This window comes from Chroicocephalus ridibundus, chromosome 3, assembly GCF_963924245.1.
Source record: "Chroicocephalus ridibundus chromosome 3, bChrRid1.1, whole genome shotgun sequence".
Taxonomy (NCBI): Eukaryota; Metazoa; Chordata; class Aves; order Charadriiformes; family Laridae; genus Chroicocephalus; species Chroicocephalus ridibundus.
In genome coordinates, this window is record NC_086286.1 from 51,808,831 (window position 1) to 51,831,690 (window position 22,860).

Here is a 22,860-nt window from a genome sequence, read left to right on the forward strand (position 1 = left end):
GGCACAGAATTAGAGCATTGCTTTAACTGAAAGTCTGATTTAATTTGAGAACAATGAAAATCTGAAACAGAAGTAATATTGCTTTAACTCAAATTTGGGATGCAGTGGACCTTTTGAGATTGCAGGGGAATGAGGTGTATTGTGCATGGCTTTCTCTGTAGTGACAATAACATTAAATGAGCACAAATGTGTTGATCGTTCAGAAACAAAATGAGTAACATTACTGCTCCCCATACCAGTGTGCTGATTCACCTTCAGTGAATGGCCCTCCGCTGCGCAAGCCAATTTTGATTTCAGGCGGACTGCTCACCAAGTTCTCTGCTGAGCATAACTCCGCCTGGCTGGCAGTGTACTCGGAGCGCAGAATACAGAGCTAATTCTGCGTGTGCATACTTTTGATTCATTCAGCCTCATAGATTTCAGTAGCGTTCCGATTTCTTTAATAGTGCCAATTAGTGTTGGTGAAAAACGAAAGCAGAGCAGCGCTTAGAAATTTATCTTTGAAAAATTGTTGACGTTATGCTAACACTTAGCAGTATCACCCAAACAGCAAGTGTGGCAGCTGTATGCTGGTCTAATTAAATTTTTCAGACCAGGTGTGTAAAACAAACCAAAACACCAAAAGCACAGACATTTTAATGAGTTATGTTTGTACCAGTCATCTGGGCTGAAATGAAAAAGTAACCTTCCTTTATTCTGGATTCTGTTTGATTCCCTCCTTGTTTAATTTGGATGTGTCTATTTTACACATTCAGCTGTTACTGTTAGACCACACGTGACAGCATGTACTCAGCATCTGTCATATCTATATCACTGGGCAGAAATTCCTGCTAAAGGAGAAGTCCTTAACATCAAGGATCCTTTACAAAAAAATCCCAGAGAATTCTGTAGAGACAATAGCAGTAAGGTCTGTCACGTGATAGAGAACGAAGGCTGCACTGAAATCCAGTTTTCCCTTTAGAAAAGCACAATTATGCACAGGGAAAAGAAGGAGGATGCTGATGAATTCCAAAACTTGGTGCTTAGAAGCAGGGAAAGTAATGAGTTGATGTAGATGTGTGTCATGGTGTCTGTTGTTTTATGATTGCCGTGGGAAGACCCATTACAAAGTACGTGAGCAGCATCCTACCTAGACCTGTGAAAGATGATGGAACAGATAATATGGATAAAAGTAGGAGTAACCCTTCTGAGTGCTCAACCTTTAGGGCCTGGATTGTTAAGAAAGTTCACAAGGAACTGTCAGGAGTTGTACACTGGGATGGCGGGAGGGTGGCATGTAAGCTAGGGTGACACTGCATGTTCTCAGATAAGATGGAGGTCGGGTGCATGTATGTGCTATATGAGGAAGTCATTATATACTAAAAAGAGAAGAAAAATAAAAGTACTGCAAAAAAATAATTCTTTCAGGAATTTATAGTAGAATCTCTTCAGCGTGCCCTGACAAACCTGTGTGAGCTGACAGAAGTAGTGACGTGGAAAATCCTAAGTACCATATTGGACAATAGAAGTATTTATGTATAATGAGCCTCTTATAGTAGAGTTCATTATTCTTCATTCTTTTATTGTCACATAAAGAATTTTGGTGGAAAAAGTAACATTTGGGAACTTATTTCTACTTTAATCGGGACTTTTACAGACTTAAAATGCGAGGGTACTTATTGCTATTTATTTTCTAACATGCAAGCTTATTGCATCTAAACCAATTTTGGTTTAGGAAGATTTCTAATGAAGCCAAGTTGTCAGTTGCACTTTATATTAAAAATTTCTTTGTAGAAGCATCTGTTGGAAAAAATGCTTTTTAAAGGACATGGTGATTTGTGGGCTTTGGGGATTTTTTTTGGCCACCTGAACTTTTCTGTGGAAAAGGAAACTCTTCAGTTGAAAGTATAACAAAACCTTTCCTTGATAAATGAAAAATATAGTGATTTCATTGTTTATTGAGCATCAGGTGTGAATTAAGTGTGCTTGAAAGCTGAATACAGTGTACGTTCAAACAAACATGCTTTCATTATCTTAGACTTCTCTGAATTACAGTCAGTCGGCTGTAAGCTTATGTTAAAGAGAGATTTTCTTTATTTTGGGATCTGGTAAAACTCAGATCAATGAATGAGACAAAAAAGCATTTGAAAGCATAATCAACAGCTATTCTGGTGAGTGAAAAAAAGATGAATTCACACTGTTATATTTAACATCATATTATTAGATATACAATGAAGCCAGCTACGTAAAACGCAAATTGTTAGAGCATGTAGTTATTAAATAATCTGTTACTGTTTTCCTATATTTGAAATAATTAAAGGTTCCGATTTCTTTATCGGTGCTTTTCCGCATTGTCTTTGATTAGCTGTTTCTATATTTTACAAAATGTTTTAGTTCCTCAAATTAAGAGGCAGTAATTATGGATTTTTGCACTGTTATTTTGTATTAGTCAAACATCTAATGTGTGCTTAAAGCTTACATAAGGAACGTGTGTCTTCTCTGTAGAGCTGACTGTGAAAAAGGTCTTGATCCTGGGAACACTGAATGAGGCAGGTAGCTTTTTGCAGATGAGTAATCCCTTCTTGACCAAAATACTGCTTGTGTATATTCCCCTCTATTGAATTAAATGGAAACATGCCTGTATATATTCGCCATGAGTCCTAAATGAGACGTAAAAAGGCGAAATATTTGCATTTGTGTTACATGTGCTCTTGTTTCTGCTTAATTTAATTAAGCAATCTGCGAGTGATTTTTTTTTTTTTTTTTTTGACATACTCTATCTAGTGGATGTGGAGACTGAGAGGGATTTGGTTTGGGGATTTCTCTGGGTTTTTTATCAATTACAGTATTATTGTTTTCCTAATAATTCACAATATTGAATCCTGCAAATCTATTTAATGGCAAGAAATCTTAGGGAATTTTATGGTGAACTTTCAGAAGGTATAATGCCATTGTTGGATGCAAGTTGTCCTTCTTTGTTCCCCTTTCTCAAAAAGAGGGGAGGAGGCGTTGTGTCATTGCCTTTATCAATTAGTAAATTAATAGCTTCTCATCGAGTGTCTTGAATGTGGTAATTAACGTCACTTCATGTCATGTTTCAAAGCTTGGCGACCCTGGAGTTCAGGAATGTTTTGAACCTTCCCAGGCTTGCTGGTAAAGGGACATGGTGACAGAATGGATACAAGAGCTTGCTGTTGGTCCCAGTCTCCCTGCTGTAAGTCCACGCTGGGATCAGCAGGGCCATGGAGCCACCAACAGCTAACAGGGTTAGCCAGGTGGCTCCCCTGCGTGCCCATGGAAAGCTCAGGATAGACCTTTTATAGCTCTGAAACAAAACACTGTGTCCTCATCAAAGATCAGAGCAATTAGTCTCAATTTCATTTAAAGAGGGGACCTGGCTATAGTAAAACATATGCTAAAAAAAAAATAATGTAAAAACCACAAAGCTAAAGGCAGCTCAAGGTGTGGAGACTCACTGCCAGGTAAGGTCGATTTACCATACCCAGTAAGGTTCTGTTTGGCATCGCAGCTAAGCCCACCTCATGGCCAGCTGTCCTGGAGGGGTGCAGACCTGCCATCCTGCTGCTGCGTGCTCCCATCATCTCCCTTTGCTCAGGAACTGAAGCTCATCCAAACCCTCAGGGGCTAGTTCAGGAGTTAAGGCAGCAGAGAATTTGTGTGTGTAGGGTACCTCCTTTGCTCCTTGGACCAATCCACTGCTGGCTCCCCAGCAAAAGGCAAGAGAAAGTATTAAGGGAAAGCAAGAGGGGAAAAGATGACAGAGCATGGGAACCCCCCTAAATGGGGTGAGAGGGGTTCCCCTTCAGCAATGGGGTGTTAAAACATCAAACTGTACCACTGTAATGATCATAAACTGAAGCAGTGGACGCCCATCAAGTGAAGCAGATGGTGTTATGCGATGAGGCATGGAGTTGTAAGGGGATGATGCTGTATTTAAGATGGGCCCACTTCTGTTCTTAACTGTATCACAGACTTGCTGAAAGGCCTTGAGCAAACAGTCTCCCACCTCATCGCCTGTTTCTTCATTTAAAGTGGCAATTATATTGCCTTCTCATTGACAGTTGCTATTGAGGTGCTTAGATGCCCTCTGGTAGGGAATGTTATGAAAGCAAAACCTTAAAGTGCAGAACTCTAAATATGGAAATTTAGTAAAAGGGAATGATAATTTTCTGTACTTCAGTGTTGCTTGGACCTACAGGCTAAAAAAAAGGAGCTTTCCTTTTAATTAAAGTTAGGGCTTCATTACTCCTGAGTAGATAAGAGCTCAATATGAAAATATCATTGCTACTCAGAATTACCAGAATCTATTGCAAGTCATCTGTGAATCATCTCTAATTAACACGGTGCTCTATTACGGGGCTGTCTGAACAATGGCAGGCTATTCTTTGCAACCCTCTAAGCTAAAGTCTATTAGCTTTTCATTATCTCAATTATTTTTAATATTCTGGAAAAACTGTTTATGGGTTTTGCCTGCCAAAGGACTCCAAAAAAGTAAAGTTGCCGCTGGAAAATAAGGGCATCGAGTTTGCCTCCAAACTCCCCGAGTAGGATATGCAGATTCCCTGAAATATCTGGAAATCAAGGCTGACATGGAGTTTCTGTGCAGTCTGCTTGTATGAGCTTTAGAACCACTGTTTGCTTTCAGCCAAGATACCATCAGAAAATGTGCTAGGTTTGAGAGGCATGTAAAAGCAATGGAGAAGGCCAAATCATCTATCTTGGAGTTGAGAGCAAAGATTTACAACGTGCTAATGATTGGAAGACATTCAAATGCGGCTTCATGATCTCCCTAAAAGACAAGTTACTGAGTCTGATAATAGGTGAGGGAGAAAAGAAAAATAAATATGTATTTTCTGCACCTAGACATTGTGAACTTGAGCTGCTAATAGCAAGTTGTCTACATGGCCAGTGCATGTTAGCTTCAGCAGCCAACTGTCTCAGAGCGTTTGAAGAATTCAGTTTAATATTTTTTGGCCACCTGAACTTTCCTGTGGATGGAAAATTTAATATATATGAAATTTAATTTATATATTTATTTATATTATTAAATTTATCATGTTATATATATGAAAATACCGGATTTCGTGCCTGTTGATTTAGAGATAATGCAGTGGAAAGGGTACTTCTGGAAGTGTTCATAAGGAGTGCATTTCCCACTAAGCATAAAGGGTCTGACCTGGTTAGGCAACGACCCTTTGATTTAGGGGCTTAGAGGAGCTGCATCCCCAGTATGACGCCTTTGGTAGCTGCCAGCATCAGGTATGTGTACATATATGTTGCTCTTGTATTTTCCAACCTGTATTTGCTAAACCTCCATGCTATAGTTCACAAGTGCTTCTTCCTCTTTCCGGGGACGTGTGAATTTTTTAGGTGCCTTTTCTTCCTTTACCCACCTTGTGTCTCTTAAAGGTGATTGTTGTTTGCTGGTATCTTCCCATGGCTCCAGAAGGTGTCAGGCTGGGAGGACGGTGAAGATGAGGCTAGTTCTGCTTTCACTGGAAAGGGAGGGCAGTATCATTAGTAGAAGTTATTAGCATTACTTCACTGAGATTTGAGAGACTTAGTGCCAGTAGTTCAGAACATGTATTTTGGGTGATGAAGGTAATTAAAACAATGCTAATGTGGTACCGTAACTCAAGACAACAACAAAAAAAGGAAGTTTACGAACAGGAAAACTGAAATAGGATCATTCCATAAATTTCCTATTCTCCTGTTACCGGTTTGACACATGTCATTTTGCTGATGGCAGGCCTGACATGTGCTTAAGACTAGGAACAGAGAAACTATGAGTGATACAGTGGCTGCGCCTGCTCTGTGCACACCAGTAGTTGAACAGGCAGGGTGTCTGGGAAGGAGTTGTAGGAGGATCCAGAAATCACACAGTAGTGTCCCTGTAGCATGAGGAAGTGCCTAATATACCATGTATGTTATCCGAAAACATAACCACAGAGGAAATAAGAAAACTCCAGAGAAGTCACGTAAACATTGCTCTTGTGGCACGTCAGGATTTAGTTAAGAGATTGGTATTATCTAACTTGAACAGTAGTATCTTCAAAACCACAACACGGAAAATAACTGTCTTACTATATCATTTGTACAATCACATAACTGTTGGAAAATTCTCATTAAAGGACGCTAAATTGAGATCTAATCCAACAAAATGCAGTGAGCTTGCTGCCAAAAGAGGTTAGCAGCAAGTGCTCCGTTGTGTTGAGAAATTACTGAGGGAAGGGCAGTTTATTTCAAAATGGTTTTTAAGCTGTGCAGCCAAAACAAAGGTAATCCTATATTATCGCTCAGGATATACATGAATGCACGCAAGTTTCAAGAATATATGCCATCATGTGTAGCGGTTGTTATGTAAGTGGCTAGGTGAATTGTGTCTCTTCCTCCCCTCCCCCCCCCCCCCCTTTTTTTTAAAAAAAAACTTTAGTTACTGGTCAATGAAAGATACTTAGTTGTAAGGAACTTTAATCTGATCAGTACAGGAAATCCAATGTATCCTTGATGACTACTTTAAATAATGCAGGTAGCGTTTCCAGAACTTTATTTCTTATCATGAATGCATAAAAGTTAGCAACAATAGTTTCTGGTTCGGGAGCAATTGCTTTATGTCTGTTTTGATACAGTAATGCTGCATGGAGAAAGTAATGCTGCTATTGCTAATAGCCACAGTAGTGTATGTTTAAGTTCTGATGCTGAGTTGCTTGGAGGTAAGAAAGATTTGGGCTGCTTCACTTCTACAAGAATCAAGCAATCTGGTGAAAAATGCATATTCAAATAAAAGTAATAGATACAACCAGTTAAATGCCTTTGTAAAATAAATGGACTTATATACCTGTAGATGAGAAATGCTGAAGTTATTAAAATCTGAACTTTTTGACTTCAATTTTGATGACAGTTCTTGCATAGAAAAAGTGTAATGACTTCACTTCAAATTTTTGAATTTGAATATGATTTAAACTTTTCAGGTTTGCATATATTAAAGCAATTCTCATTGAAATATAATTAATGACACTATTATTTTGTGACTAGTATGATAAGATGTGCATCCCTGCTATTGACAAATGTGAATTTTTTTTTTTTTTAATTTAAAAATGTGTGTCACAGTTGCTTCTTACTAATAAATGTATCTTATCTTACACTATTCATTTTGGGGAGACCTAAGTCAAGAGGATTGTTGAAAAACTGGAAAGGGCTACCAAGGTGGCCAGGTCCTAGAGCACTTCATTTAACTGGAGAAGTTGAGGGAGCTGGGTTTGCATAGTAAAGAAGATGCTCAGGGGTGATGTAAGAGCAGTCTACATCTTTGTGAAGGATGGTCAGAAGTTGAAGCTGTCAAACTCTTCTTGGTAACACCAGGCAAAACCATTTTGGTCAGCGGCTGCAAGCACCAGCAAGGGAGGATCAGGTTTGAGATCAGGAAAAACTTCTTCACCTAGAAGGTAGAGCAGCACTGGAGTGGGTCACCCAGCAATACGATGGAGTCTTCATCTGTGGATGTTCAAGACTTGGCTAGAATAAGCCACAGCTGACCTGATCCTAGTGTTGACGATGGCCCTGCTTTGAGCAAGAGAATGGGCTTGGGACCTGCAGAGGTCCCTTTCCACTCACATTTACATGCTTTCTTTTATATTCTGCTATGATGAAATAATTCAAAATATTGGGTGGTAGGAAAGAACGTGCAAGCCATTTAAGAAATGTTCTCAGAGTTTTTTCTGAAACTTCACAGGAAATCTTGAGAATGTCTTTTTTGTCTGCCAAGTTGTGCATATTTTTAGAGAATACTAAGTTTTAACCATCTCTAAATCATAGCGCTCTACTGAGCCACAGGATTTAAAACTTTGAAGTTTTAAAAGTGATTTAAAAACAGTACATTTATCTAAGAAATATTAGATGGTAGTATTTATCCCGTGATTGCTTAGCTTTGTTCTTTTTCAAATAAAAAGCCCCCCAAAGTATCCAAGCGAAACTCAAATCAAGGTTAGGGTAAAATTCAGATTATGCATTATTGGTTCTGAGGGAGAAATTTCTGACAGTGGTGTCGAAGTTGTCACCAAAACAAGCATTAATAAATTCCAAGGTAATGGTATGCTTAAAAGAAATGCTTATTTATCAAGGGAAGAAATGCACTGTTAATGCATATGACCGAGGTTAATTTTGACCACTGATGACTCCAAGAGGCAGAAATATATGAAAAAGCCCATTTAATAAAACCCAAACAACCAAAACATTTCTTAATGCTCTATAAAATTCAAGACCTAGTAGAAGAATTCAGTTGTGCAGAAAAGGTCAGAATACTCCGCTGGTGTGGTAATTCAATTTTCTAATGACTTCCGTGCAGGATTATAAAGCGTATTCCTGTCCTGGGGGAAACGTGAAGGAAGAGAAGGGAGATGGCTTGTCTGCTGCAATGCTTGCTTTCTGAATTTGAGAGAGTTTTTCTTTCTTCTTTCTCGTAATTGATTTCCTCCATGTCCCTTGAAATCCTTCCCTCTCTAACCCAGTCTCTGGAGGATGCGCGGCTAGATAAAATTAGTCTAATGCTCTATGGTTAGGGCGAGTGACTCTGCAGTTCCACAGAACAAGAACTAGCATTATCAAGCAGCCTCTTTTTTCTTAATGTGCTTTTCAAATTGGCAGCATAACAAACTTTTCTTTGTCCTCCACTTCTTATCTCCCGTGTGTCTGAGAATGTAGGTTATTATTTGGAACTCTCTCATAAAGGGAGTCGGGAGGGAGAAGCAAGTGAAAGGTCTATAGACAAAAAGGTGCCTGATTTGCTTTTATTCTGTCAATCCTTTTTCCAAAAGTTGGTCTCATCCTCCTACCTCTTATTTTCTAACTACTGCTTGACTTTTTTTGTCTGTTGAATGAGCATTAAAAAAAGCAGAAGTGTGTTCACACTGTGTACTTAAAGTAGCCTCAGAAATAAACATGCCTTTGTCCCAAGTCAGGTTAGCGTATGAAGTCATTCATAGCAAGAACTGCTGCTTTAAAGTCATAAAAAGACTGTGTAGGTCCAGTAGAGCTACCTCCCAGCCTGCATGAAGTGAAGGAAGGAACCTTAGGTCCAGTTACAAGTTAGATTTATGCCATTAACATTGCAAATAATTAACAACACTTAAGTTATAGTGGTATTTTTAGCTCCAAGCGTGTTAAAGATTTTGTCAAAATCCAAAAATCTCAAGACTCTTTTTAAAATAACACTATTTAACTAGTTACGTTTTAGGTGATTTTAAATACTTGTCAGCCTTTGAGTACGGCATGCAATCTTCAGCCTTCCTGCTCCCGCCCCTCAACTGAAAGAATATAGATATCGTGAAACGAAAGGGAAGACAACATACACTGCCCAGAGAAACATCTTCGGCATCAAAAAGGCGTTGCTGTCAGAGATCTTGAAGGACTGTTCCGGTTTAATATTTTTATAAATAGCGTCAAAACCAAAGCTAAGAAAAAGAAGATGGAAATTGCTGACAGCATAAAAGTAGGGAGTGCCAACCATACAGAGAACTGCATCATTGTATAGGAAAGGTGGTTGATGCTCATTTCTGTGCTACTAAAGTAGAATGAAAACGTGTAAATCACTGGGCCAAATCAGGTACTGAGGAAAGGAATTTGTCTCGCTCTAGCTGCCTATAGTTAGGCATCTAATCAAAGATAATTGTCTACGCTCCTTTTGCAGTCAATGTAAAGGCATTCCAGAAGATAAACAACTCCTCCTACCCTGTGCACCTCAGAGGATCCAAAGAGGGGTTCCCAGAGCTTTCTGTCTCTCTCCATGGAGTACACAACAGGCATAGAAACCTTGATTAGAGTACACCAGCGAGGAACGCCGGCTTTGTCTCTTGCTCAGTTACAGGCCAACAGTGAATGAAAATCTGAAATACTTATGGAAAAATCGAGGAAAACCCTGACGTACAACTTGTGATGGAGCCTCTACTGAGGCTCTGATAAAACCTCTTCTGTTCATGGCATCTACAAGGAAGATGAATATAGATATGAAAAAGTCCAGGACAAGGCTGTCTATTGCAACACAAGCATGGAGAGATGGGGAGGCTAAAAGAGCCCTGTCTCATTTAGCACAGCCTGAACAAGACTGGGAAGAGATATGATTACCTTTTAAAAAACAAAATTTGCTTATAGGTAGGGAAAAGAAAGAAGTTAAAGAAAGATGCTGGCATAGGAGCAAAGGTTTTTAATTTGGCTACGGTGCATCTAGGCCAGGCACTACAGTGAGTGAGGAGGAAGGTGAGTTTCTAGACAGCCTCCCGAGGGGAGTTGTCTGGAAGCTTAATTAATTGTGTGATGACTTTGTGGTGGCTTTAAACTAAGTTTATCAGAGTTCAAGCAATTTGTATGTTGATTGGCTGCCTGTGGTTACCCCCACGTTGTGTTTGATAGTGGTTCTCAAATTTACTGAGCGATGTGCACCAAACCCATCCAAATTGCAGAGCTCGGGTCACACCATTTGCATTCACAGTGGTGTCTCAGACCTGCGGCACCTCGCCCGTACTCAGGTTCTGCATCTACTAGCCATACGTGCTCGTTACGTACAGAGATTTGTAAGAGGTATGTGTTTGTGCCTGCAGTTATATAGATGTAACGGAACATGGAACAGCCTGACCAGAAGAGTATTAGCAGCCACAGAAGATCAGATCAGACAAATGCCAGAAAATGTTATTCAGAAGATCAATTAGTGTGGAGGCAGTAACCTGCCTCTGTAACCTGCAGTTTTAGTTCTGCACCAACGCTCCCAGGGGTTGAGCTTCTGCACTAACAGGGAGTCCAGTCAATTCCAGTAGGGTTCCTGGCTTTCACAGTGGGTGGACTTCACACTGCAGCTATAGTCTACTCTTTCTCACCCTTCGGGGTCTTTTTCCTTTTAAATGAGCTAAGAGTCATTTATCGATTCAATATTTTGGAAAGCATATAATGGTAATGCATGATTCCAGTTCTTGACTGTTTTTAGCCAATCCACTTCTGCGAGTTTTATGAGAGAGAGAAATACTTCAGGACATTTTAAAATGCTCTTTCCATACCAGAGCTATTCTCTTAACCTTCACTACAATGTAAAGGATAGTTTGACATGGCTATCTCAGTGATTCCAGTTCTGCTGGGCCGGGCAGCAGCAGCATGCCACTTCCATATCTGAGAAGCAGGCAGTTTATGTTGGCATAACCTATCGCTGCCAAGGAAGGGGGCAGAGCCATCTCGTAAGCACACATTCCTGTCCCCATCACAGGAACAAATATTGAGTTGGCACAGATATTTGTATAGCCACACAGTGAATCAGACCAGGGAACTGAACTGGTTTCAAATGAACATTCTGGGGTGTATTTTGGCCCAATTTTACCTTGGACCAGTTCTCCAGTTTTGTTCATCCTGTGGCTGTGTGGATACTTGTGCCAACAGAGAGGAAAAAGGAAATGGTGGCCTGGCAATGGCAGAGTGAGGCCACAAGTGATGGCTTATGCCAGGACTAATGACATCCTTCTTATGAGCCAAGATCTTTTTGTCTAAAATGCAACAAACCTCCATGCAGCCTCCAAATGCACCACTAGCCCTATGAGAAACAGGTGGCATTAGCTCCGCTTCTCCTTCCTGTGAAGAACTTGCTTCAGTTCCTGTCTTTCAGCATCTCATACAGCTGTGCCCATCTTGCAGCAGGTTAACTGGTCCAGGGCAACCAGTTGTATTTTTTTCTTCAGTGAAATCTGGTGTTTCTCATCAGTATTGTCATAACTCCAGAAGCCAAGAGATTTTTAAAGTCAGGTGCGCTAGGAGACGCCCAATAATACTGCAAGGGTTTCTCTCTGTCTTTCTGATACCAGCCTAGTTGTTGCTACATGACAGATACAGTACCCAAATATCCTTTTCTGATCCTTTCTCACACATATTTCTTCTTGTATGTTTTTGGACTTTCTGAATTCCAGAAATGTGCCATAAAATAGTCCCTAAAAATCAAGTATCAGAGAGCAATCCTTCTCTCTTCAAGCTCAAGTTTGTGGGGTGTTTTTAATTGTTTTTTCATCTTTCTTGAGTTAAGACAGAAGAAGAAGGCAAGAAGTGAGTCACACATTTGAAGAGAAGGTCTGAGGAATAGGAAGTGAGAGGAGATAAGGAGAGAACTCAGGAGTTAAGGAAGGGAGAAAAGAAGATGTTTTAAATGTTAAGAACACAGTAAAATCATGATGAAAATCATGATGATAAATAAAGCAGTTTTCAGTCCCCAAGATGTACAACAGCAAAGCTCTGCTGTGCCTCTTGAAATGCTCCTTGATGGCCTTGCTTGTGTGCGTTTTCTAGGCAACCCACCCAGAGCAAGCTGCCCTTGAAAAGCTCTTTGGAAGATTTAAACAGTCTGATATTGTCTGATGCATGCAGCCCAGGGCATGTGGATGTTTTCAAAGTAGCTCTAAAAAATCAAGTTTTATTGCTTCATGATGTCACAAATCTTAAGAGTAGATGCTAACATGGAAATTTGCTAGTACTATTCACACATCCTTCTCAGTTTCTGGTGTTAGGAAATCCTGATGCCAATTTCTTTAGCTTTACAATATAAAGTAGATGGAAGATGAGTAATACTGGTTTTAGTTTGTTAGCAGTAAAATGGGACCTTGGGCTCTGTTGTTCTGGGTGAATTACGAAAACATTATGTGGTTTTGTAAATATCAGGTGGAACTAACTTTTTTTGAAGGTTAAAATGATTTTGCATGATTTTTTTCGGTTTCATACTTCTTGTGTAGCTGTATTAGAGACAAAAATAGGGGGTGTATCATAACACTTCAGATTTTTTTTTTTTTTGGTCTGTTTCTTCAGCTTTTATTTCAAAAATAGACAGGGAGAGCTGTGCCTGTAATCTGGAGTCAAGTACTGTTGTTACAGTAATTTAAAGCAGTCCTTCAAGACTTGTTCAAGAAGAAATATAAGTCCAACAAGAAGGAAGCTGATGCTAAAGATTTCAAGAGTGACTACTGATTTTCTTTTATTTATGAATCTCACTTTTGCGGTGTCTCATATGGGGTAGGTGTTCGTACAACCTTAAGCCTGATTTTCAGTGACTTTTAAGTATGTAATATATTTTTCAAAATATCTCATGTGTCATTTGCCCTGCTAGATGTAATGCCTGCCAAGGTAAATTTGCATGTCCCATCGGTTTATTCTTTTTTTGACATTACTCACAGTTAATTAATCTGTTTCTGTAAACAAAACGAGCCAATATGTGCCAGGCTTGAACTTGAAATTTTGGCTGTGAGCACGTAATAATGATCATTGTGTTTACTCTGACAGAGTTCTCATGCAGTGATGGAGTGCTCCAGCCCCATTTTATAGAAGGAGATTTGAAACACAGACGTGAATAAACTGCAGTGCAGGTGCAAACCTTTAGGGTCCGGAGTTTACACACTCGCTTGTCAAAATCAGGAACCTCCCTGGAATGCACTCTGGCTCCTTCCTGGCTAAAAATACCTGGAATTTCTTCACTGGGGACATGAGGTGCCAGTAGGAAAGAATAAGAGAAAAACAGTGCAATCCATGCCCCCATTCTAATAGAGGATCCAGGATGTTGCTGGGTTTTGTACATGCCCTGGAGCTAGACATAGCCAGAGAGCTTAAGGTTCTTCAAAGTCATACGGAATAGTCTCAGATACAGGAGGATATTAATTGAGGTCACTCAGCTCAACTAAATATGATGGGTTTTGACTACTTAGTTTACTTTTGTACCTTGTTGTGTAGTTTTCTTAGCTAATCAAAGGGAAAAAATTGCTTAAAATTGGTACTTTCCTGCATAAAAGTTTGCAAGCCCCATTTCTACGCTTGTCTCTCTCTTAGGATTTCAACAGCAAACACTAGTCTGGCTGTTCTTCTTACTGCAGTGTCAGTTTGGTTTGTTGATGATTATTAAAAGTAAAACCAGGGGTTTCAGTAACTCTTCCATGCAGTATTTCTCTGTGCTCCATGCACTATATTCTCTGTTAGGCATATAATGTCTTTCAGAACCTATCAAGGTAAATTTGGCTGTTAGCAGATTTCTAATGAATGCGTTCCTTTTTAGTATTGTTTATGGCTAGTCTGAATAAACAGTAAACATATGCTGTGCATAATGAAATTCTTCCGTCTGATTTTGTATTGTGTAGTGTATAAATATTCATGTGATAAGACTGTTCATACTTCAGTAACCAAGTAGCATCCTTCTTTCTAGAAAACATCTAGTCCATTATAGGATTATAGTATGATTTTCTGCTTAATATCCAAAGGCAAGAAAGCAGAATGGTATCTTCAGCAATATCCTTCAACCATGTTGGAGTAGAAGCTTTTGTAATATAAAGGAGATTGGGTTTTTGGGTTCTTTGCCTTATACTTTTGTCTAAGCTACCAAAATCCAGCAAGACCAGTAAAAAGGATCATCCGAGAAAATAAAACTTTCAGTGAAATCACTAAAAAGAAAAAAAGAAAACCGAAGCTGCCGCTGTTCCTGGCCCATTTGCAATGCAGATTGCTAGACAATCTGATCTCCATCCTAGAAGCAGTCCACAGCCAACTGACACGTATGTGGCCAGTGATGCTGTTGCACGTTCGTGTGAGTCTATAAGTTGCAAAGCACATATGGGAGCAGTCAATACAGCAGTTGTGACATTTGCCAATCTGATGTTCAAGCACTAACACAAGATGCTTTTGTGAGAGTTAAAGCATCTGTCATCTGCTGAAAACTCAATCAAATCTTGTTATCTTGTCCTGGAGCTATTATTTCTGCGGCAGTCACTATTCTCCCTGCACAAATAAGAACAAGCCATATGTCCTTACAGTGCTCCCCATTTGACACCTCTGAAAGTAAGACCACTCTATCATCAGGTGACCAACGGGTGTTAAGGAGGGATGGAAGAAGTAGATTTTTAAGCAAGTGAAGGAAGGAGACCTCTTCTGCACCAGTACGACACGTACAGAGAAGGTTCGCCCTCTCAGTGCCACTAAGTAAAATTTTTTAATCTAATCTGCTGAAGTAGTCTATTAGAGAGAAAAGTATAGAAGACTTTCTATCTGAGATACTTGTATCCCTGCAAAATATCAGTTTCAAATCTACCAAGAACTTACTTTAATGCCTAGTTTTAAGAACATTTGAAGCTGTTGAATGGAATCCACTAATTGGAATATCACCATATTGAGCAAAACCGGTCTTTTCAAAGCAAGTCATTCTCTCCTGTGATTGCTGCGCTTGTATTTATACTAGTCACCTTTCATATGATTGCCAGTGTGTTGGTTAATGCTTTTAGCAATTAAGGAATTACATATATGTGGGTATAAGAGGTACTCTGCCTTTGCCCGGAGTCCTGAGGCCTTAAGACTACATGTGCAAATTAAACAGTTATTGTAGGTGTGTTATGTTGCTCTTTGGAGTAGAGGAGACTGTAGTTGAGGAGTCTGCGTCCTGCCAGTTCATCAGATGCAGTTAGACAAGATGTATGACTGTTTTCGTATTCCTTCTCAGCAGTGATTTCAATTTGCAAAACGGCTGAAGGGGCCTGCACCTCCATTGGAAACTTGTCATAGTTTATATATGGAAAAGACTGAACTTGTGATAAACAGGAGCAGGAGGAGGTGAGAGAAGGGACAATAAGCACTTTCTTTCCTGCCTATTCCCTTACGTTCCTATCCAGCCAACACTGCTGATCACTTATCGCTGCTGGTGAGAAGACTGTCTGAGGTGGCAAGTCACTGCCTGTATTCCCCAGTGCTGGCAGGGCAGCACACTTTCTTTTTTTTTTTTTTCGAGAGAGAGAAAACTCCACTCAATTAAGTGGTGTGCTAAATTGGACAAGGTATTTAACTAGGCATGGCAGCTAGAAAGGCTGGGACCCACACTGGTACACTGGTCTAATGAGATCAAAGCCTGTCATTTCTTTGGGCAAAGCTCATCATGTTTTTTTTTAAAGAAACATCAATAAGAAAAATAACCACCTCGTTTGTTCATCGAGGAAACAAAAGCTATATGGAAATTTGTCTAGCATTCAAGATCAGGAAATCGCAATTACTGAGAGAGTCATGTACCATCTAATCACCTGGGGGAAAGTGTTGTTCCTTATTCTGCTCATTGATGTCTCTTGGAAACATCTGCTCTTGCTCCTGATTTTCTTTAATGAGACCATAAATGGTACTGTGTAATTCACCTTTTCTGTAGCACTGTCTCTTGGGCCTCTATTGTGGGAGTCTCATTTTCCTTTTCTCTGCATGCCGTGTTCTGCTAATCTTATTTGTTCTGTCTACGCTGTCTTTGCCTCTGATGCTTTCTTACTTCTCTCTGGATTTTTTTCTGGTTTTCTGATAAACTTATTGAGGAAGGATAGGTAATACTGATTGTATTTGTATTTGCAAGGAAGATACTATCAACTGGTGCGTTTTTACTTTTCCAGTGATCACTAAATTTGCTCAAGTAGAAAAGTCATTTTGGGTTTGCTCATGAATTGTTGATTCATATAAAAACATTAGAAGGTCCATCCTAGAAATAGGGCCTGATGTGCTCTGTAATACAGTAATACAAAATTTCTTTCAGCGATTTTATCATCTAGTCTGTGGTTTGCGGTAGATATCTTGGACTTGTGTGTTCTTTTGTGCAAACAATTAGCTCCAGTTATTTTTGTTTCTTTAGAAATTGGTGAGTCATTGATAATGGCGTCCTTCTCGCTTGTGGTCTGTGCAGGCTCCTTCACTGCCCCATGTGAATTTCCTAAGTCTGGCTCCTTCAGTCTGTTACTACTGTTGACACGGTCTGTCTGTACACATCTGTGAGGAGAGGACCTGTGGCCTTCATTAGATATCAACTGGGAATTCTCCATTTGTCTTTTAAAAATTGGAACCTGGGCTGTGGAATATCTAATTTCAAGTGGTTTCTGTTGGAGAGTTTGTCTTGAATCCTGGTTTTGTGTGCTTTTTCTGTTGCCCTTTTTTTTTTTTTTTAAGCCTCTTTCCAGTCAAAGTAAACTTTATTTTGCTATTAAGCTCACTGGGAGGAGGAACAGCCGTGGTCTTGTATTTATTTATTTTGCATTACAGTAAATATGATTCTAATTTTAAAAAGTATACTCTGTATTCTAAATCTGTATTTTGAAATATTACTCCTCAATGCCAATGCGTCATATGCCCCTTCCACCAGTTTTGTTGCTTATTCCTGTCTTCAACAGAGACATTTGGTGGATTTCTTTTTCCATTGAGTTCCTCAGCAGTTCAGATTGCTCAGAGGGGAGCTGATGAATAATTTACAGCCAGGAATTTCTAAGTGCAATGAATTTTTTACGTTGTAGGTTGATCTGACCGTTGTATGTTTATAAATATAACAGAAGTTCCAATTGAATCTAACTTATTTTTTTGGCTTGCACCTTCTTATTAGATTTATTGGGGAAAGTGGATATTGTCTGACTAAATGTAAGTTTGAGTGAATGTTTTTGAAGCCTCTTCTCATTTGTTTTTCTGAAGCAAAGTTAAGTTCCATGTCTTGAAGCATACCACGTCAACAGAACTGTAGTAGAATTTGCTCCTCAGATATCTATCCCCATGCTTTAGTTTTATATGCTTACGTATTTTATTTCTGTATTTGCACTCTCTTTTTTTTTAGGTACATTTCTGCAACTCAGTTGCTTTTGCTTTTTATAGTTGGAAGGTACACTCAGCAGTACCTCTGTTGCTCTGCTTCCCAATAGGTGAAGAGCAGTGTCCTGGCACTGATGGTTGGTTGGTTGTCTGTCTTTATTTAATCCCTAATTACCTGGTTGAAAGAGGAGTGAGAAAGCCAAGAGATCATGGCTGTGCCTCGGCAGGGATGCAGGAGACTTACCCTCTAGCCTGGGCATACTGTTCATGTTGCAGTCTAACCTTTAGCATCAAAGGGTAGCTTTTGCTCTGATGTTTACAATAAATTGCCAATACGTTGTAACTGATTTATTACTTTGGGGAGGAGGGGGGGAGCAAGGTAAGGAACAAAATTCTGACTGTAATTACTGTACTGGATAGTTAGCTATTAAGTCATAGCCTGCGTAGTCTTCTTGGAAGTTTATCACGGAGCAGGTATGTTTAACGGTGATTGCATGTCCTTGTATGTGAAAGCACTACATGCATAATGGGCTGGGAAGGCTGTGATAAATCTACCAGTAGCAGTAGTAACAGGCACTCCTACACTGCTTATTATTATGTCGAGCGGGGTATGCACCCGCTGTGTATTCAAATCTGGGAAACTAGCACCGCCTCTGCGTTAATAGAGATGTCAGTGTCCAGGTGGGGTTCTGTTGTATCTGTGATGGGAAGGGTTCAGGGAGCCACCCTGAACTTGTCTGACTGCTATGTAAAGTTCAAGTGGTTTACACAGGTAGGAATGCGTGTGGCTGCCAGAAGCCTTTGTCAGCAGGAAGAAGCCTGGCCTGGCTGGTGTCAGGGCACCTCTCTGCAGCAGCCCTGCGGTGTGGGAGGGAAGGCAGGAGGGAGGTCAGATCGTCAGGTGAGCACCTGGTGCCTTTCTGCCACTTAAGATTTTACTGCTGCAAGGTCCTGAGGAGACACGGAACTTGACTAGATAGGCTGCATCAGCAAATAATTTTGGCGTTGCCAGTTGTACCAACCAAATTGCTTTTAACCTGCTTATTCTTTTGCTTGTGGAAAAGGTTTTTGGTGTAACTTACAGATACCTTTGCTGGGTCAGTTGCCTCCGCTCCAGGATCTTTAGCCAGGAACCAACACAACTGTAGTGGCAAAGGGCTCCTAGGCGTGACATGGCTTACACCAGGGCAACACCTTGAAAGAAACCCCAGAAGATATACTTTTGTTGCAAAACAAGAGATTTAGAGAAGTGATCAGAAGGAGGCACTGAGAAAAGAACGGGATAAAGCAAACTGCCACTCTGCTACAGTTACCTTAGGATGGGGGAGACAGCAGTGGTCAAGGCACAGAGGAGTCAGAGGCTGTAGGAGTTTATAGAGTCCAGCACTAATGGTAGCCTTTCCAATCTGACCTCCTTTTAAATGAAACCATAAATGCCAAAATATTCTTTTTTTTTCTCTTTTTTCTTTTCTTTATGCTTTTCCAGGTATGTGTAGGTTGTGCTGAGCTTTAGACAGAATAGAGGGACAGAGAACCTGTGAACAAAGCAGGTCGTGACAGGCATGACCAGCCAACACTGTTCACGGCAGAGTCCAGACATACAATTAAATCAAAATGCTTTAATGTCTCTCTTTTAGAGCAGATTGACTGGAGTGGTATTGTCGTTTAACCTCCAAGAGTCTTCTCAGGCCGTAGTGGTGTCAGCTCTCTCTGGGCTTATTTATCTGAGTCATTAATAAGTCATCAGAGTCATTCACTTTCCATATGAGGTTATGGGAGAAGGCATGTCTGGGTGCTCCTTGGTAGTCAGAAAGGAAAAGCTGCCAAGGACAAGGAGCCCGAGCTGCGGGCGGCAGGCAGAAAAAGCTTTTCAGTCTCTGGATCACACTGAGATTCATTAGTTTTTGAAGAAAAGCTGAAAAATGCGATTATGTTGGGGGCGTGGGGGGGGGCAGCTGTAAGTCTGCATGCTTCCAGTATAGTGAGCAGCTCAAAATTACAGCCTGTAAATAGACGTACATATTTAACCTCTTAGAAGGGCTGTAGCTCCCTGCTGTAGTACAGTAAGAATAGTAATACTTACCATTTAGATTGTGCTTTCTATTTTCAGAACTGTGCCAGCGTTAGGTGTTTTAATGTAAAGCGGGCGGATAATCTGTGAACAGGATTTTTAGCTTTTGATTGCGGGGCGGGGGGGGAGGGGGGCAATGTTATTTTGCATAGTCCTCAGAATAAAAGGAGGTTCAGATCCTTCTGCTCCGGCAGAGGGTTCATGGCGTCTTTCAGCCTTCTCCCAGGAGAGACTCTCGTGCGGGAGCTGATTTCTTCTCGGATCTGACCACCGTAGCCCTCGGTAATTATAGCAGCGTTGAAATTCCGAGCTAAAAACAGAAGTGCAGCGTGTGCCTATTCCCCATGTGATTCGGCAAGCAGGAAATTGAAAGAGCCTGACTTGAGAAGGGAGAGGGGAGCGCAAAGCAATAGCCACATCTAATATTTATCTCCAACCTGCTCCGCCTGGGACGCAGGAGCTGTCATCTGCCGGAGGTGATTATGCATGCAGCCAGAGCAGAGCCTGATTGGGTGTAGTAGGACCGAAGGCGAGGGGGAGAGGGAGCGGAGAGAGAGTTCGGCTCGCCGCACTGAAATGTAAACACTGGAAAGCGAGAGGGAGTAGGACGCCTTTATGCTCCCAACTGCGAGCAGCAGGCTCCCGCGGCTCCAGCGACGTACCCCTTGCACATCTAAGCTGTGCCCGGCTGGATGAGCAGAAGCAGAGACTCCGGAGGATCTCCTGCCTGTGGATATAAATAGGGGGCAATCGGGATGCGCTAGCTTTCTCCGGTGGCGCCGCAGCTCCTTCGTGCTCCGCGCCGCGGCTGGGACGGGGCAATGGACATGAACATGAAGAAGTTCACAGTGCGTCGGTTCTTCTCGGTCTATCTCCGCAAGAAGTCTCGGTCAAAGAGCTCGAGCCTAAGTAGATTTGAGGTAAAATTCGCCTTAACTTTGCTAAAGGTAGCAAATACCGTTAGGTGCTGGTAACAGAGATATAAGAGAATGCCTGCGCTTACTAACATGATAAATAGTTAAAGGTGATCGTTCCCCAGAGGTGGGGATGTTCGCACCTGATGTTCTTTGTTTCAGTGTAATTCGGTGCTTTTTCTCGTTAGTATTCAATACATTGCATAATATATTTAGTGTGTTGCTAAGGATCCTTTTATCAGCCTGGCAGGGGAGGAGGAAGCTGGTTCAGGACACCGTGAAGTTGTAGGAAATAATTACGGATCCACTTAAATTAGCACAAATGGCACCATACTTTGCAATAGCCTCATATTTTAGTCTTCCTCCACTGTGTGCATATCATTCTCCTCAGTGCCGGATTTCCAAATAATTAATCAATTTGCTAGTGCCTTTTACAGATATGGTATGTTAGATAGGGATTTTCTTGCTTGTTTGTGTGTAGGTTCTCCTGCTTGCACAGATTTTTGCATTTATTGTCTCTCCCATGCATCCTTTTATTTTTTTTTTTTGGTTTTTTTTGTAAGGTGAAGTTGTTCTCCAGGAGCGGGGACAATGTCAAATTAAACCTACAACGATTTAGCAGTGTGGGGAGATGAGGGCAGTTCAAGTCAGAGGTATTAGCAGATAGGAATGTGTGAATGGGGTAGAACCAGGATTTCTGCCTCCCTTCCTCGAACCATTGTTCTTCAGCCCTATATTTGGAGCTGTGAATAGTCGGCAGGATGTGAGATCAATTGAATAGAGATGTCAGTTATATTTATGTTGTTCACTTCATCATTGCAGATGATCTGCAACCTCTGCATTAAAATAGAGGTAGGATGGGGCCTGATTCTCCTCTGCCTCGCATTTGTTTTATGCTGGTGTACTTCAATTGACCTCCGAGGAGTTACTCTGATTTGCACCGGTATTCCCAAGGGGAGGATTAGTCTTATGCTGTGCGAATACATTTTAAAACGTTATTCCCTTAGTGTCCTATTTAAAGTACCAGGTAATTGTTTGAACATAAAGTTCTTCATGTGTCATTGCTTAAACAGGACATGCAGAAAAGCAGAGGTTTTGGCCAGTGTTTTTTGTTGGGTTTTTTCTTTCTTAACTCTTTAAGCTTTCTTGAAAAACGATCGTGTAAGGTACCTAGTTCTATTTCACTCACCAAATAGTCGTGCTATGCATTTAAAACAAACTAATAAATGAAAGTTGTTAAAGCTTCCTCCATGCACCAGTCTTGTCCCTCTTGGACTGAGGGGAGAGGAGGGGAATCCTTCCTTTCCCCGTTGTGAGTCCAGAATTGCAAAGGCTAATCTGAAATAGATGTTGCTTGTAACACATTCTAAATTCACTAATCTCGTGCTCCACCAGAGCCAGCAGAAAGTAGACCTGGAGTCACTGAGTTACATGAAGGAGTTCTGAGACAGACGAGTGTCTTCACAGGCTGCCAGAGTCAGGGCACGACATTAGGAGGGGAGGGGACGTTGAGACAGCAGAGCCCCACTGCACCTCGTAACTATTCATTTGACGGTGCCATAGTTTGGGAGAAACAGATTCCACCACACTAATTATTTAACCTACTGGGTAATCTAGGGTGAATGACCACTACAACTCAGCATTTGTAACAGGCCAGACCCTTGCTTCATTTAAAAAAAAAAAAAGTCTTCACAATCCCATTGATCATCCATATTACATTAGATTTACTGGACTTTTTCAATATCTATGAAATTGTTTTCCCTTATGTGAGTTCTCTTGTAATGATTTTTTTTTTCTTCTGATTTTAAATATTTGCTTCAAGAAGCAGCCTGATACATATCCTATCGCACATGTAAGTTCAGAGCATTTCGTCCACTTCCTTCCTCTCTTACTTGACTTGGCAGTAATGACCAACTTTATGCAAAATGACTCAGTATTATAATGCAACAGGGAATAGGGGTTGTTCCAACTAGGAAGAAAAAATGATTCATAAAATCTGTTCTGCTGTTTAAGTGTGAAAATCATCAGAGACATTCCTGCTTAGAGGGGGAAAAACCAAACATGAACATTAAACCCCCCTCTTTGATTTCCATCCCTGAGTGCTTCTGTATAAATTTGTAATTGCAGGCTAATGAGCAGTTGTCAGCCAAACAGAAAGTGCAGGGAAGCCTGTTGGTAGTTGGATTTTTAGAAGTCAGAATATTCTTCATCCTAATAGGTAGATATTTTTGAAGAGGCAGTAAAAAGGCACAGCTTATTACATCACGGAATGAGTAAAAGTAAAATAAAGGG

The 22,860-nt window shown here is 40.6% G+C and overlaps 1 protein-coding gene across 5 annotated transcripts in view; it reads left to right on the top strand.

Moving 5' to 3' along the window:
• RPS6KA2 (ribosomal protein S6 kinase A2) overlaps nucleotides 1-22,860 on the top strand; it is a 315,972-nt gene that overhangs the window by 112,818 nt on the left and 180,294 nt on the right. The window contains exon 1 of one of the 5 annotated variants that reach the window (XM_063329166.1): nucleotides 19,864-20,574. The exons of the other annotated variants lie outside the window; for them this stretch is intronic. Coding sequence (XP_063185236.1) covers nucleotides 20,476-20,574 — 99 coding nt within the window. The 5' untranslated portion in view covers nucleotides 19,864-20,475. Of the gene's footprint in view, nucleotides 1-19,863; nucleotides 20,575-22,860 lie in introns of those variants that run through there. 5 annotated transcript variants of the gene reach the window in all.